General features: G+C 45.9%; 1 protein-coding gene across 3 annotated transcripts in view; it reads left to right on the top strand.

Annotated features, from left to right (window-relative positions):
• SLC6A11 (solute carrier family 6 member 11) overlaps positions 1-17,459 on the top strand; it is a 127,052-nt gene that overhangs the window by 94,465 nt on the left and 15,128 nt on the right. For all 3 annotated transcript variants that reach the window (XM_070463337.1, XM_020872554.2, XM_070463336.1), the window contains 2 exons: positions 1,218-1,321; positions 9,420-9,544. In XM_070463337.1, the coding sequence (XP_070319438.1) occupies positions 1,218-1,321; positions 9,420-9,544 (229 nt within the window). The remainder of the gene's footprint in view (positions 1-1,217; positions 1,322-9,419; positions 9,545-17,459) is intronic.

Here is a 17,459-nt window from a genome sequence, read left to right as displayed (position 1 = left end):
GTAATCAAGCAGAGACTGTTCTGTCAGAAGTACTAGAAGAGCATCCTGTGTTGGGTGGGAGGTTACAGCCCAAGACTTCTGGAATTCCGGGACTGTTGAAGCATGCTTCTCTAGAGGCACGTCTCCTTGGACTTGTTTCTGCCACTCCCAGCTTTGTGATCTTGAGCGAGTTGCTCAACTTCTCTGTTCCTCAGTTGTAGAAGGGAGCTAATAATAGCACCTCCTGCATGGTGTTGGTGTGAATATTCAAGTGTAGTAACACATACAGGGTTCACAGCAGTCCCTGGCACGTCGTACATGCTTAGCAAATGTTTGCTAGTATTTGAATTGGTATCAAACCTCTTCTCTAGATGACACTGGATTCTCAAGCATCAGTCTCATCAGCTGCATTTGGGTTTGAGCTGTGGCATTTCTTTGATGACTTCTAGAGCAGAGTTCAAAGAGAGCCCAAAGGAGTGTTCAACAAATTACCGTAATTCCTCTTGCGTGTGTCACACCATCCCTGGCTGTTCTGTCAGAGGGGCACTTGGAGACTGAGAAAGGAATTTCCACATGTACCACACAGGAAGCCCCCAAGTAACAGCTCTTTGGAAAAGTGATGAAGATGTAGTGCTTACCCCTTTCTTGTCCCTTCACTGTCCTCTGACTGAGTGCATGGGGCAGAGTGGGAGAAGCCTCCAGACCTGGAGGAACACTGGGGGCTTCATTGTAACTGGTCCCCCTGGTGAATGCCCCCCACCCCCACTAGACACTGTACAACTCTGGGAGTGCAAGGACACCCAAGAGAGCTTTTCTCATGATGGTCTCAGCCATCAGAAGAAAAATGACTCTTGGCTTCAGTAGTCCTGAGAGGGAAGTTTATTCCCCACTTTGCTGGTAGCAGGACTAAGCCTCAGAGAGATTAAGTAACTTTTCCAAGCTCACACGGCTGGAACAGGGTCCTAAACACCCAAATTCTTGCTGCTTGGTGAACTACTGTCCAAAACCTCCAGAAATTTCTGGATTTAATTAAGGACATTTATATTTAATCATCCTGAGAATAGAATTTCTAAAAACCACGTTCCTGAGATGAGGACATTTGATTGTCCCTTTTTGGAGTCTTTCGTGGGGGTTGAGCGTGGGCGGGGGATTTCAGAGAACGGGGCCACCCCGCCTCCCTACCCCCTGGCCGTGCATCTGACTTCTCTCTCTGCCAACTTCTTTGTGCCCTCCTCCAGGTCTGGGTAGATGCTGGGACGCAAATCTTCTTCTCCTATGCCATCTGCCTGGGTTGTCTGACCGCTCTGGGAAGTTATAACAATTATAACAACAACTGCTACAGGTGAGCATGTCCCCAGCCCTGCCTGTCCGCTCTCCACCGAACCCGGGAGCCCTCCATGCTGTCTGGCTAGTTCCTTGACATCTCCCCCCAACCTTGCAAGGCTGGTTGAGGGAAACAGGCCTGTCAGAGGAGAAGAGGCAGGGTGCCAACCATCCAGGTGGGACAGGGGAGGACCCTGGGCGATCTGACAGCCTCTCCCAGCCCAGGGTCTAAGAGTGGTCCACCAGAGGAGCTCAGAGAATAGCAGACATGATCAGAGCAAGTTCCAGGCTTCGGAGGGAGCCCGTGCCAGGAATTGTATTCAGGCCTCCATCCCACCTTCTCCAGCACAGTTTTATCCCAGGGCAGATAAGGGATTGGTCCAAGGTCACACCCAGGTCACACAGCTAGTTGAACCCAGGTCTTCTGACACTGAGGGCCTTGTTCTGCCTTCTGGTCAGGAATTTCTTTCCTGCTTCCTCTCACTTGACTGTAGGGTCCTGTCCAGTCTGACCTGGAGTGGCCAGTGTCCTGCTGCCCCCTTTTTAATGGACCTCCCTTCCCACCCCCAGCCTCCTGCAACAGCTGCACCCAGTGTGGAGAGGGGACCCACGCTGGGGGTGAGCCTGGGGCTGGGTGACCCTGGCTGCCTGGTCCTCCTGCCTGCAGCCTGGATTCTGCCCTGAGGCTGAGACCAGAGTCCAGGGACTTGCCCAAGGTCAGCCAAAAGTGTCTGGCAGAAGTGAACTTGGCACATTGGTCTGTAACCATAGGCCAGTGGCTTGTTTGCTGAGGTCTCTGCACCTCTGACTCCATGCCTGTCACAGACACAGATGGTGAATATGCAGGGCTGGGCCGATGGCACATCTCTGCCCCCAAGATCAAGAGCTCCTCATTGTAGTGTGGAAAGTCGTAGACTCATGGCAATGATGCTGTGCCTCAACACAGATTCACTGGAAAGGGAAGGGTTTTTCAGCAAAAACCCTGAGCTAGGATAAGTATTTTGGTAGAAATAGTTAGGACGGAGCCTAATACTTTACCCCACATATGCACCAGAGTAAGTGCAGGAAGACTAAGGAGTTAAATACTTTTTTCAAAAAGGAAGCCATCCTAAAATGAGGACTAAAATACTCTTTTCATAATGAGAAAGATATGGAAACACCCAAAATGATTAGGTCAGGAAGGGAAATGACAGAGTGATTCACATAAATATCTAGAACTTCAAAATTTCTAGAAAGACACAAGAAGTTATTAAAAAGCCACCTCTGAAGAGAAGCATTGAGATGGAATGATGGGCTTTGTCTACCTGTACTTTCCCATACAACTTAAATGTTTTGTCTTGTCTTTACTCTTGAGTACATATAGATTTTATAATCCTTAAACAGTCACATTAATACAAATGTTATCTATATACATTCTGCATAACATCTCCAAACAAAATATGAAAATCATCTACAAAGTTAAAGGACATAATAACATGTAATTCAGTTCAGTTCAGTCTCTCAGTTGTGTCTGACTCTTTGTGACCCCATGGATTGCAGCACACCAGGCTTCCCTGTCCATCACCAACTCCCAGAGTTTGCTCAAACTCATGTTCCATCAAGTCATCACTGACGGCATCAAGTGATGCCATCCACTATCTCACCTTCTGTCATCCCCTTCTCCTCCTGCCTTCAGTCTTTCCCAGCATCAGGATCTTTTCCAATGAGTTGGCTCTTCACATCAGGTGGCCAAAGTACTGGAGCTTCAGCTTCAGCATCAGTCCTTCCAATGAATATTCAGGACTGATTTCCTTTAGGATTGACTGGTTTGATCTCCTTGCAGTCCAAGGAACTCTCAAGAGTCTTCTCCAACACCACAGTTCAAAAGCATCAATTCTTCAGCGCTCAGCTTTCTTTATAGTCCAACTCTCACATCCATACATGACTATTGGAAAAACCATAGCTTTGATTAGATGGACCTTTGTTGGCAAAGTAATGTCTCTGCTTTTTAATATGCTGTCTAGGTTTGTTATAGCTTTTCTTCCAAGGAGCAAGCATCTTTTAATTTCATGGCTGCAGTCACCATCTGCAGTGATTTTGGAGCCCAAGAAAATAAAGTCTGTCACTGTTTCCATTGTTTCCCCATCTATTTGCCATGAAGTGATGGGACTAGGATGCCATGATCTTGTTTTTCTGCATGTTGAGTTTTAAGTGATTTTTTTTTTCACACTTCTCTTTCCCTTTCATCAAGAGGCTCTTTAGTTCCTCTTTGCTTTCTGTCATAGGGTGGTGTCATCTGTATATCTGAGGTTATTGATATTTCTCCTGGCAGTCTTGATTCCAGCTTGTGCTTCATCCAGCCTGGCATTTCACATGATGTACTCTGCATATAAGTTAAATAAGCAAGGTGACAATATATAGCCTTGACGTACTCCTTTCCCAATTTGGAACCAGTCTTTTGTTCCATGTCTGGTTCTAACTGTTGCTTCCTGACCTGTATACAGGTTTCTCAGGAGGCAGGTCAGGCAGTCTGGTATTCCCATCTCTTTAAGAATTTTCCAGTTTGTTTTGATCCACACAGTCAAAGGCTTTAGTGTAGTCAATGAAGCAGAAATTGATATTCTTCTGGAATCCTTGCTTTTTTGAAGATCGAATGGATGTTGGCAATTTGATCTCTGGTTCCTCTGCCATTTCTAAATCCAGCTTGAACATCTGGAAGTTCTTGGTTCACATACTGTTGGAGCCTGCTTGGAGAATTTGGGCATTGCTTTGCTAGCATGTGAGATGAGTGCAATTGTGAGATAGTTTGAACATTTTTTTGGCATTGCTTTTCTTTGAGATTGGAATGAAAACTGACCTTTTCCAGTCCTGTGGCCACTGCTGAGTTTTCCAAGTTGGCTGGCATATTGAGTGCAGCACTTTAACAGCATCTTTTAGGATTTGAAATAGTTCAGCTGGAATTCCATCACCTCCACTAGCTTTGTTCATAGTGATGCTTCCTAAGGCCCACTTGACTTTGCACTCCAGGATGTCTGGCTCTAGGTGAGTGATCACACCATCATGGTTATCTGGGTCATTAAGATCTTTTTTTTTTATAGTTCTGTGTATTCTTGCCATCTCTTCTTAATATCTTCTGCTTCTATTAGGTTTCATTGCTATTCTTTGGAACTCTGCATTCAAATGGGTATATCTTTCTTTTTCCCCTTGGCCTTTTGCTTCTCTTCTATTCTCAGCTATTTGTAAGGCCTCTTTACAACCATTTTGCCTTTTTTGCGTTTCTTTTTCTTAGGAATGGTTTTGATCACCACCTCCTATACAACATTACGAACCTCTGTACATGGTTTTTCAGGCACTCTGTCTTTCAGATCTAATCCCTTGAATCTATTTGTTACTTCCAGTGTATAATCATAAGGGACTTAGGTCATAGCTGAATGGTCTAGTAGTTTTCCCTACTGTCTTCAATTTAAGTCAGTTAACATGTAACATGATACTCAAAAATCAATTAACATGTAATGTGATACTCAAAAGGGTTAGTGTCCCTACTAATGTAAAGAATAGAAACAGATCTAAATGAAAAATCCTAAAACACCAAGAAAAAGATCAGTAACACGCTCTTAAAATAACCAGCTCATTTTCCTTCACCAGCAAATGAGCTGTGATCTGAAAATGAACCCTCGATGTAGGTGAGGGTACAGTGAGAGAAGCCATGTCAACGTGTGGTGGTGGGATGGGACCTTGGATGTGATAGCCACATCATTTGGTTGTTGTGAGGCTCAAGTGGGAGCCTCATTTCTGAGGACTTTGGTCAGTGATGAAGTCCCTCTCATGTTATCCCGATCTTCGAGGGAAGGGAAATTGAAGCTCATGGATATGGTCCCTCCGCCACCCCAGCTAGGTGTGGTGGACCTGGACTCTGGCCATGGTCTCCTAACCTCCGTCCCAGCACTCCACCACATCTTCTCTGAAAGCTGACTCTGTGATAGCTTTACTCACCCACGTGTTAAGCCAACCATGTGCTCTATGTATCACTAAGTTCGTGAGACCCCCAATCGCTACCGTGAGAGGTACAGCTCCAGTCTATAGAGGTTGCAACTTGGTGAAACCGAAGCAAAGAAAGAGGGCAGACCCCACATGCTGGAGGAAAGGCCACAGAGGAAGCCAGCGAGCTCTCTTGAGTCCCTGGGCTGTTGGGCAGAGAGGTCACCAGAGACCACTGGGCAGAGGGATGCTGGAGAGGTGGGAAGTCAGGCCAGGTTGTGAGGTGGACTCTCTGGTCCTTCAAGGCGTCCATGGGAGGCGGATCTGGGGTGTGAGTGGTAGAGCCTTGTCAGCCGTGAGACGGACAGAACCAGGGGCAAGAAGAGAAAGGCGTGGGCACAAGGAGAGCACACGCAGGCCTCTGGTCCATGCCGAGGGTGACCCCCTTGGGATGCTGGAGAGAGATGCTGTCTGTGTCTGTCTGTCAGCACATCGGCCGCCAGCCTGCCTCTGTTGTGTGCCGCGCGTGGCGGAGGTCTCTAGGTCACCTCCTGCTTGGCCTTCAGCTCCATGAGGACGCAGTCTGAGTCCTCTTGTTCATCACCGTCCCTCCAGCCTAGGAGAGCGCTGGCCAAAATGGAAGGAAGCGAGGAAAGAGCCTTGCCATTATGCAGATGAGGACGCTGAGGCTCGATGCAACGTGGCTTTGAACCTTAGCCTTTCTGGCCCCTGCACCCTTATTCCTCACTCCCAGGCCTGGCCACTTCTTTCCCAGCAAGGATTTGGCCAAGACTGCATGTCATCAGGCTGTGTCTGAGACAGTGGCAGCTTGCTTCCCCGCCGAGCACGTGGGTGAAATATGCTGACCACCCCAGACCCCTTCAGCTCCCGCATCCAACAGGCAGGTTTTTTTTATCCTTCCCATCAGCAGAAGAAAGCAAATCCCCTAAGTGACATTGCAAAAGTCTGAGGGCTCCTTTTATTTCCATTTCCAAATTGTTCCGTGAACGGATCTTACCTGACTCAGAGGGAGTAAATTAATACCCTCTTCCGACAGCATAATAGCTTCTGGAGGTCTTCAAAGCCCAGCTCAGCTCCTGCCAACTTCAAAGTACGTGTTATGTAGCTTTTCACCTAGAAGGTGCCCTGTGGGGAAGGAATTAGAGGGCTGCAAATGGAGCAAACCAGACGGGGAAAATCCTCACTTCAGAACACAGGCCGCTAGGCTCTCTGCTTATAGGTGGGGGTGCTCTGAGGACGGGGTGCAGGGGCACAGGCCTGGAAGGGACCTTGGGTCTGCTCAGAGCCTGTCCCCCTCTATGGTCAGGAAGGCACTGAGGGGGGTGGGCTCTGAGGGAAGGTGGGGACCTTGCAATAAGGGGCATTTGTTTCTAACAACCACATGAATACCCAAAGGTTGTTTTCCAAAAGTCAGGATTTAGAAGTCTGAATTCTTAGGGAGCACTGTTTCTTAGGAGCACTGTGTAGCTCCTAGGAAAAAGTGGGCTTTGGTGTCTGAGACAACTGGATTCATATCCCAACTTCAGTGCTGTTGAGTCTCTAAGTCGTGTCCAACTCTTTGAGACCCCATGGACTGCAGCACGCCAGGCTCCTCTGTCCTCCACTGTCTCCCGGAGTTTGCTCAAATTCATGTCCATTGAGTCAGTGATGCTATCTAACCATCTCATCCTCCTGCTGCCCTCTTCTCCTTTTGCTTTCAATCTTTCCCAGCATCAGGGTCTTTTCCAGCTTCACCAGCAGATGACAGAGAGCCTGAGTATGTGTCTGTCCTCCCTGGACCTCGGGTTTCAGTGACAGTGCTCAACACTGCAGGTCCAAAAAAACAGAAGAATCCCAGCACGGAGAGATTGTGAAGAAAACACTTTCCTCACCAGTGCTGCCTCATTCTGCACCGTTTCCGGGGGCCAGAAACAGGCGTGCAGGACAGATTTAGCTCAGACTTAGGAATAACTTTGCCCTCCTGGGCTGAGCTGAGTTTCCCTCAGAGTGGAGGTGATCGTGCATGCTAAGTTGCTTAGTCATGTCCAACTCTTTGCGACCCTATGGACTGTTGCCCACCAGGCTCCTCTGTCCATGGGATTCTCCAGGCAAGAATACTGGAGTGTGTAACCATGCCCTTATCCAGGGGATCATTGCAATTCAGAGATCAAACCTGTGTCTCTTATGTCTCCTGCACTGGCAGGTGGGTTCTTTATGACTAGCACCACGTGGGAAACCCAGAAGGTGATCAGGCCTGCAGATAAAGTCTCCAGGCTTGGTAGCCCAGTCTCTGTCCACAGTGCCTGAAGAGTTCTGTAAAAAAGACCTGTATCAATCAGTCACTGCTGCAAGAATGCTGTGTAACAAGCATCCCAGAACTCAGTGGCTAACCACCACAACCACAGCATTTGCTTTTATTGCTCATACGTCTGTTGGTCAGGTGGGAACTCTGTCTTTCAGGCTGTAGGTTGGACAGGTTTGGCTCCAGGGTCCAGGCAAGGTTCAAGCCCACACCATGTGTACATTCTGGGGTCCAGGCTGCAGAGATAGGAGCTACCTTGGGAAAGTGCTTCTCATAGCAAATCACAGGAGTGAGGACAAGACCAACTGCACAAGTGGATCTCAACCCTCTGTTTATGTCACATCTATTGCTATCTCATTGGTCAAAGCAAGTCACTTGGCTAAGCCCTCAGTCAATGGGGCCGGGAAAGATACTCCACCCCAGGGAGGAATGTGTGGAAGTGACTACTTGTTGTTGACTTAATTGATCACAGGGCCCAAGAAACCCTCTTATCCAAGCCACCTTGTTATCTAGCCAGTGAGAGCAGGCCCAGAGAGAAGTTTTTGCTGGGAGAATTGGAACCCCAGTCTAATGCTCTTCCCACCATGCCCTTGATTCCCAGGGTCAATGCAAGGCAACTGGGGGTCACAGTCACCAACATCAGTGTAACCTTTGATTGCATTACAAAAAGTATGGTGTCAGGAGACGAGGAGGTGAGAGTCCTGCTCTGTTCTTGAGTCTAGTACTCAGTCCTGGATGTGACACTCTTGAAGAGGGACAAGCTGGACTGAATTTCAGATCACAGACAGGATCACTGGTAGGGGAACTGGGGGGTTTAACTGAGCGAGCTAAAACCTCAAGGAGGTATAGGGCCTCTATCTTCAGGTCTTTAGGCTGTTGGGGAAGTTAGAACTAACTCTTCCCAGAGAAGGTGGATTTGGGTCAAAGAGAGCATGAGGAAGTTCTGTGAGCGGCAGGAGCCATCCGAGAAGCGAAGCGCATGGAGCAAGGTGGGTGGCCCTGCTGGCTAGGGTTGTGGGGGGGAGCTCCGGGCTGGTACTGCTCCAGGGAGGACACTGGACAGACCACCCTGGCCCCTCCCTTTAAAGTGAAGCGTCACGGGTATCATAAGCCCAACTCCCACGTGCATGCTCTGTGGTGGCCGAGGTCCCGAGAGTCTGATCCCCTGACCCGCCTGCATGAGGGTGCACAGCCCCAAGTTGGAGGGGCCAGAAGGCATGGCTCCGTCTTCTTCCTCTTGGTGGAGCCCCGTCGTCTGTAGTCTGGAATCTCCTGCGTCACGGCTTTATGCTGGTGCTTCTTTGCTGTGAACCCTGGCCAAGAGCAGGGGGCAGTCACTGCCCTGGTGAGGGCCTCCCCCCCACTCCATGAAGGGTCTGGCCTGGGAGCGTCTGCTCCTTGCAGCATCAGAGTGGAGGCTTGTGTGAGGTCTGGGAGACGCTGGGCCGGGAGGAGTGTCTCTCCTGAGGCCTCTGTGCTGGATGGGAAACAGCCCTTTCTTTCAGAGGTTGATATTTTCATGCTTTGAGCTCCCAGAAAATCAATCCTCTCTCACTTCCCTTGGTTTTCTCTCCTGCCAGGAGTTTGGAGAAGCATTGGTTTGTCTCCAAGTCTTTCCTCCCTGGTGTGTGTTTTCCTACTTGCCAGCCTCCCTTCCTTCCCACCCCCTCTGTGCTTCCAGTCTGCAACTGACCTCACCTTCTAGAAAAGTGCAGGAGAAGCTGTGTGACTGTGGGCCAGCCCCCTCCCCTCTCTGAACCCTGAGGGCTTCCTTGGCGCTCAGACAGAACGTTCCAGCACTGCACCGGTTCCCCCCGCCGGGTTCTGACCCGAGCCCCTCTCCCGCTTCCCCCGCCAGGGACTGCATCATGCTCTGTTGCTTGAACAGCGGCACCAGCTTCGTGGCCGGGTTTGCCATCTTCTCAGTCCTGGGCTTCATGGCATACGAGCAGGGGGTGCCCATCGCCGAGGTGGCAGAGTCAGGTGAGTTTGCCAAAGTGGAACCATGGTCTTCCTCCTCAGCTCGCTTCTCCTGGGCTCGGGTCTCAGGACGGGGGCCCCTGTCCATCCACAGACCAGGCTCCTGTGGGGGAAACCGCCAGCCCAGAGCACCATCCCTGTCACCTCGAGAACCATGGGAGCCTCCACTGGCCTCCCTGCCTCCACCATTGTCCCTTCCATTCCATGCGTCACTCTCCTGCAGAGTGATTCTTTTTTGAAATGCAAACCTGACCGTGTCCTCCCCTGGCGGACAGTCTGTTTTGGCTTCTCGCAGGGCTGACCTCTTGGCGTGGCCCCCAAGGCCCTGCACTGCCTAGCTCCTGTGGTCTCACCACCCACCTCGCCCCCCAGCCTCACTCCGCCCCACCACACTGCGGTCTGCTTTCACGTCTGTGGTTGCCCCCTCCTTCCCAGCCCAGGGCTTTTGCACACACTGTCCTCCCTCTGCCGGAAGGACCCCTTTCCCTTTCTTCATTCTATGTGTAGACTCACCATGAGTGTGACATTCTTCATGTAAAATGACACGTGTTTGTATCAAACACACCACAGGTAGGGTAGTTGCTGCTGAAGTGATTGTGCAAAATGGTGGAGAACTCTCCCCTTGATTCACATGGTTTTGAATCCTGGGACAATTCATTGTATATTATTATAAAGTAGAAAAATAGTCTCTATTTACATGACAGAGTTAGACACTAACCTCCATACGTCTAAATAAGTTTCTCAGCTACAGGAATGTCTGGTGAGACAGTCAGGAGCATCACAGGGGGTCCAGCCTCCCTGGCTTCTGTCTGCTCAAGGCTGCTCATGCGCCCCATTTGTTATGACAACCCCAGCCGCTCGTGGGGCTGAGTTGCCTCTGTTGAGAACTCTAGTCCATGGCGTGACTGCTTTTGCCTGACATGCACAGATAGGAAGCACCCCTCTAACCCACCAAGCTGGGCGGGGTGGTGGGTGTGGACCCTGGATCAGGAAGCTGGTTGCCAGGCTCTGCTTCATGGCCCCTGGGGCTCCACCTTCTTCTGCATGATGTCTGTCAGAGAGACAGAGAGAGACAGTCCCTGTTGAAATCAGGGGACCAGAGCCGGACCAGAGGATATTAATATGACCGAAGCCGTCTATCATAGATTGCACACTCTGGGCAGGAACTGCCTCATGTGATCCTCGACTCAGCCCCCCAAGGCGGCACTTTTGCTACCCCTGTTTTACCAGTGAGGAAGCTGAGGCTCAGAGAGTTGTGGTCACTTACCTAAGGTCACACCGACTGGAAGGAACAGAGCTGTTGGATTCGATCCAGACCATGTTCTGAGTGCTCCATCCTGCAGCCCACGGTAGGCAGGCACCTGGCACATCACACAGCATCCATGATCCTTCGTGGCAGCAAACCACAGGGCAGCCCTGTGAAGAGGGCGTGTTACCTTCCCCATGGGACCTCTGCCTGGTCTGAGAATCCGCTTCTTCCTCTGTAACATGAGCAAACTAACTCCCAGCTCAGGTGTTGAGTGACACAGCGTATCTGCAGCACTCTTGTTGCTCTTTTTATCATTACTTCCATTTGATAGATGCATTTTAAAGCTGAAGCTCAGAGTGGAGGTGGAAAGGAAAAGAGCCAACTAAAAAAAAATTTTTTTCTTTTTTCAAATTGTAAGCATACTTACTGTAGGAAAATGTTTAAATATTGACAAAGGAAAAAGTCTCCAGTCTGAATCAGACTGCACTTTGAGGTTCTCTCGCCAGGATTTTCCATACATGTACAGCTATACCTATATTAATGAAAACCGGATCATATTTGGTTTTATTTTTTCATTCACAAGAAAGCATGAGAGTTTTCTTCCTCAGTAAATAGAGGTCTCAGCATCCCAGGTGGCTTGGGTAAAGAATCTGCCTGCAATGCAGGAGACGTGGGTTCAATCCCTGGGTCAGAAAGATCCCCTGGAGGAGAAAATGGCAACCCACTCCAGTATTCTTTCTGGGATAATCCCATGGACAGAGGAGCCTGCTGGGCTACAGTCCATGGGGTAGCAAAGAGTCAGACATGACTGAGCACAAATAGAGAGCTTAATCGTGACTTTTCATGGCCAAGTGAGATTCCACAGAATGGATGTACCATGACTGATTTACTCTGTCTCACCTATCAGGCCCCAGGCTGGTTGTTCGTATACTGCTTCATGAAGCAACCACAGCACCCCTGCAAGGCAGACTTTATGAAGGCTGTGCAGAATGTGCCCTGCACAACTGCAGGGGGCGCCATTCAGTAGATAGCAGTCCTGGGCTTTATACTGCCTGTCAGAGATGAGGTTCCTCTAAGGTCGCACAGAACGTGGGTGGTACAGCCTGGCTTGGCTGTCATCTCTCCTGCTTCACCCTCTGTGTCACTTCAGGTGCTAAGGAGGTAAGCCTGCTCTGTTTAGGGGTGTGAATCAGACCACGAGGCCCTTTAGGAGTTCCTGCCTTTTGCAGAAATTGCATATTGCAAGTATGTAGCCCCCTCACCTTGCTCAGCAGGATCTTACAGGGAAATTTGTAACTTTAAATACCTAATTAGAAGGATTTAAAGTAAACACTTAAATTTTTTATCAGAAGAAGCTGGGGGAAAGAAAGGAATACAAAGTAAGTAGAGAATGTTAGACGTGTTAGTCACTTTGTTGTATCCAACTCTTTGCTACCCCATGGACTGTAGCTCACCAAGCTCCTCTGTCTGTGAAATTCTCCAGCCAAGAATACTGGAATCAGTACCCATTCCCTTCTCCAGGGATCTTCCCAACCCAGGGATTGAACCTGGGTCTCCTGCATTGCAGGTAGATTCTTTACTGCCTGAGCCGCTAGGGAAGCCCAGAGTAAGTAGAAGAAAAGAACTAATTAAGGTAAGACGTGCAAGCAATAGGGAAAATTTTCAAAGTGAAAATTTTGTATTATAAAAGATAGCAAAATTTATAACACCTTGACAGGACTAAGGAAACGAAAATGAGAGAAAATACAAATTACTGGTATCAGGAATGAAAGAGAACATTTTTAAATGTAGACATTTTTAAAAATGAGAATAAGGAAATACCATGAACAACTTCAAACTAATGTACTTGATAATGTAAATTAAATGGGCAACTTCCTAAAAAATACTACATAATTTAATTAAGCTAACTCAAGAAGAAACAGAAAAACTAAATGGCTTTGTATTTCCAAAAGAAATTGAATTCATTGTCAAAAATCTTTCTACCAAGAAGACTCCAGGCCCTGCTGTTTCACTGGTGAATTCTACTAAATGTTTAAGTATAAATAATGTCAGTCTTCTTGTTCAGTCACTCAGTGTCCAACTGTTTGTGATCCCATGGACTGCAGCACACCAGACTTCCCTGTCCTTTACTATCTCCTGGAGTTTGCTCAAACTCATGTCGCATTGAGTCAGTGATGCCATCCAACCATCTCATCCTCTGTCACCCCCTTCTCCTCTTGCCCTCAATCTTTCCCAGCATCAGGGTCTTTTCCAATGAGTTGGCTCTTCGCATCAGGTGGCCAAAGTATTGGAGCTTCAGCTTCAACATCAGTCCTTCCAATGAATATTCAGGGTTGATTTCCTTTAGAATTGACTGGTTTGATCTTGCTGTCCAAGGGACTCTCAAGAGTCTTCTCTAGTACCACAGTAGAAAAGCATCAGTTCTTCAGTGCTCAGCTTTCTTCATGGTTCAACTCTCACATCCATACATGACTACTGGAAAAACTATAGCTTTGACTAGATGGGTCTTATCAGTCTTACACAAAGTCTTTTAAAAATTAGAGGAAGTAAGAGTATCTGAGGACAGTGACAACTGTATAGCTTCTTCTTATCCCAGTTTTTTTCTGCCAGCACGATAAAACAGGAAGGGAAAAGTATATTCTACACAAAACTGTGCCTCCATGGATAATTTGAAGACAGAAAATGTTGAAGCTGCAGATAACTGTGACAGAAAGAAAAACCACCAATCCCAGCACACAGTATCTCCTGCAAAGGCAAGCTGAGAAAAACTGTGGGACAGATGGAAGACAGAGGCTAGCGAAAGGATCTGGGAGTGATTTGGAGCAGTCACCAGAAAGATTGAATCTACTCTCAGTCTGAAAGTCCTGGAAAGGACTGTGACAGATCCTTTAGCAGGGACTACAGAGGTTCAAAGTCAGTGTGATTTCAAGGGGTAAGGACCATTTAAAGGCATAGGCACATTTTAAAGGAGCCATCTGAAACAGAAACCTTGCAGAGAAGAAAAGAGGTGGGGGGCAAAAAGAAAGAAAAGCGTCGTTTTGTAGGGAGATGGTGAACACATGCATGGTGAAGGGAGCCCATGAAAAAGAGATAAAATGTAAAGACCTGCAAAACAAAAGAGAAGCAGGGACTTTCCTGGTGGTTCAGTGGCTAGGACTCCACGCTCCCAATGCAGTGGGCCAAGTTTCAAAGAAATAGGTAAAGTCCTCCAGGCTCCCAGGCAAGAAAAGATCAAATAACTTACAATAGCAAAAGTATTAAACTAGCACCATACTTTTTGAAACCAATAAACAAAGCAAGGCAACTATGGGATAGCATTTTTTAAAATTCACATTAAGAAGTAAGAACCAGGATTTAATATCCAGCCATGTCTTCATGTATGTTATGGCTATATATGTTATATATAGTATGTTAAAGCTATATAGAAAAGCCATTTTTAATATGCAAGAACTTAGAGACTTCTTCTGATGTTCTGACATTCTTCTATTAGAGCATGAATGTCATTCAACCCAATAATGACTGGTAAAACTCCAGAAAAAGACTTAATGTTAAGTTCTTAAAATATATAAAATATGTATTAATATGTATGTATATGTATAAGATCAAAACAAAGGTGGGGAAGATGATAGAGAACTAGTGTAGAAATTTGCTGCATACTGTTACAAAGTAGAGATCATTCAACCAAAAAATAGAAAGAGGAGGCAAGAGAAGATAGAAAAAACTCCCTGATGTATGAGTAATAAGTGGTGGTAAATACTGGTGGGTGTGGGGGACCTGAAAAGACAGATATTAAAGGTTTAAATTAGAGACTAAGGGCCTAAGAGCATTAAAAAGGGTACAAGTATGAAGTTAACCACCAGAATAAAAACATTGTTGTTGTTCAGTTGCTAAATGAGTCTGACTCTTTGCTACCCCATGGACTGTAGCATGCCAGGCTCCTCTGTCCATGGGCTTCTCCAGGCAAGAATACTGGAGTGAGTTGTCATTTCCTTCTCCAGAGGATCTTCCCAGACCAAAAAAAAGGACCAAACCTGTATCTCCTGCATTGGCGTATTTTTAAACCACTGAGCTACCAAAATAGCTACATAAGCCTTCCTAAATAATAATTAAAAAAAAAAAAACAGAATACACAACTCATATACATATAAAGTATACGTAATTATATATTGTCAGTCAAGACCAAATGTATCAGTCTTGTCAGTAAAGGTGAATGACCTTAACTCGTCTATTGAAAGAAAAAGATTTTCAATTTGACTCACAAAGTAAGACCTATGCATAGGCATACCGTGTTTTATTGTGCTTCACTTGTTTTATTTTTTAATTTTTTACAAACTCATGGTTTGTGGCAACTCTGCATCAAGCCACGTCTACCAGCACAATTTTTCCAACAGCACTTGCTCACTTCATGTCTCAGTGTCACATTTTCGTAATTCTCAAACTTAGAAGTATTTCAAACTTCTAAATTATTATTAAAACTAGTGGATGAGGAGTTGCTTTTTTGAGTGAGTAAAGAAAGTGGTTTCTTGAGATCGAATATACTACTGGTAACGATGTTGTGAACTTTGTCGAAATGACAGCAAAAGTGCTGGAGAAGACTCTGGAGAGTCCCTTGGACAGCATGGAGATCAAATCAGTCAGTCCTAAGGGAAATCAACCCTGAATATTCATTGGAAGGACTGACACTGAAGCTCCAATACTTTGGCCACCTGATGCGAAGAGCTGACTCATTGGAAAAGACCCTGATGCTAGGAAAGATTGAGAGCAGAAGGAGAAGAGGGTGTCAGAGGATGAGATGGCTGGATGGCATCATGATGCAATGGACATGAACTTCAGCAAACTTTGGGAAATGGTGAGGGACAAGGAGGCCTGGCATGCTGCAGCCCATGGGGTCACAGAGTCAGACATGACTGAGCAACTGATCAACAGTAAACATAGTTGCTAAAGCAGCAGCGGAATTTAAGAGGATTGACTCCAACTTTGAAAGAAGTTCTACTCTGGGTAAAAATGCTATCCAACAGCCCTGCACGCTACAGAGAGATCACTTGTGAAAAGAAGAGTCAATCGATGGCCGCAAACTTCATTCTTGTCTTATTCTAAGAAATTGCCACAGCCGCCCCAACCTTCGGCCACCACCACCCCGATCAGTCAGCAGCCATCAACATCGCAGCAAGACCTTCCCCTGACAAAAAGACTACGACTCACTGAAGACTCAGACGATGGTTAGCATTCTTCAGCAATGAACTATTTTTAATTAATGTATATACCTTTTCTTGGACCTACTGGTATTGTTCATTTAGTAGACTATAGTGTAAACATAACTTTTATATTTGCCGGGAAACCGAAAAATTCATGTGGCTCACTGTGCTGTGATGCTCAGTTTGTGCCGGTAGTCTGGAGCTCAACCTCCAACATCTCTGAGATGTGTTTATCTATTCTGTACTTAAGAGACACACCCAAGACAAGGTGACTCACAAAGGCTATAAATGAAGACAGAGTAGCCTTCCACATGCATTAAGGATGACAAAGGATAATACTTTTTAATGTTAAGACCACAATTCACAGTGAAGATATAACACACACACAAATGTATGCAGCAAATAACACAGCAATAATCTTTATGAAGGAAAAAACTGCAGACAAAGAAAGGGGACATAGAAATAAACCAACAATAAGAACTTTACTAAACACATTTATCAATAAAAGTGCAGGAATGAAAACAATTACATTCCTTGTTCAGAAAAATAATAACAGCAACAAAATGAACTAAAAGACAGCTCAAGGAAGGAAATAATAAAAAGCAGAAAGTAATGAAGTAGAGAACTGGGTTTTTTTTTTTAAATAATAAATTAAAATTCTAGGTTTTTCAAAATAAAAATAGGCAAATCACCAGATGATCAAGGAGGGGGGAAAAAAATGAAGTTGGGCGGTAAAGAACATACAAATAACAAAATAAGAAATTACAAAGGGGAAATAACCATTGGAGCAGAAGACATTTTTTAAAATCATAAGAGATTACTTTGCAATCCTCTTTGCATATAAATTTGAAAACCTAGATGAAATGAATATTTTCCTAGGGAAATGGAGATTGCTAAAACTGACCCCATTTGACTTAGAAAGCTTAAGCAGGCCAGTTTCCACAGAAGAAACAGACAAAGTTACTGAAGAACAACCTCACAATAAAGCATCAGGCCCTGATGGCTTCTCAGAGGAATTCTACCAAACCTCTGAGACCAGATAAGATAGGCCCAGTGCCCCATAAATTATTACAGATTATTGACAAGGGAGGAAACTTTGCTAATTCATTATCTGAAACACATAGTATTGAAACCTAAACCAAATAGACAATGCCAAGAAAGAAAACTACAGATTAATATCACTCATGCATATTGATGCCAAAATACCAAATAAAATATCAGTAAACTCAAATCTAAAATATTAGAATCCAAAATCATATTAAGAAGGTAATATACCATGTCCAAGTAAGATTTAGTCCAGGAATAAAAGGAAGATTGATTTAATGCTAAGGAAGCAATTAATATCACACACCATATTAATAGTCCAAACAAAGTAAATCATAAAATTATCTCCATAGATGTGGAAAAAGTCTTTGAAAAATTCAACATTCATTCACTATAAAAATTAATCAAGTAAATGGAAATTAAAGGATAT

This window comes from Odocoileus virginianus, unplaced genomic scaffold (assembly GCF_023699985.2).
Source record: "Odocoileus virginianus isolate 20LAN1187 ecotype Illinois unplaced genomic scaffold, Ovbor_1.2 Unplaced_Contig_2, whole genome shotgun sequence".
Classification (NCBI taxonomy): Eukaryota; Metazoa; Chordata; class Mammalia; order Artiodactyla; family Cervidae; genus Odocoileus; species Odocoileus virginianus.
The sequence above is the reverse complement of the archived record's forward strand: the minus strand, read 5'-3'. Positions and strand labels throughout refer to the sequence as shown.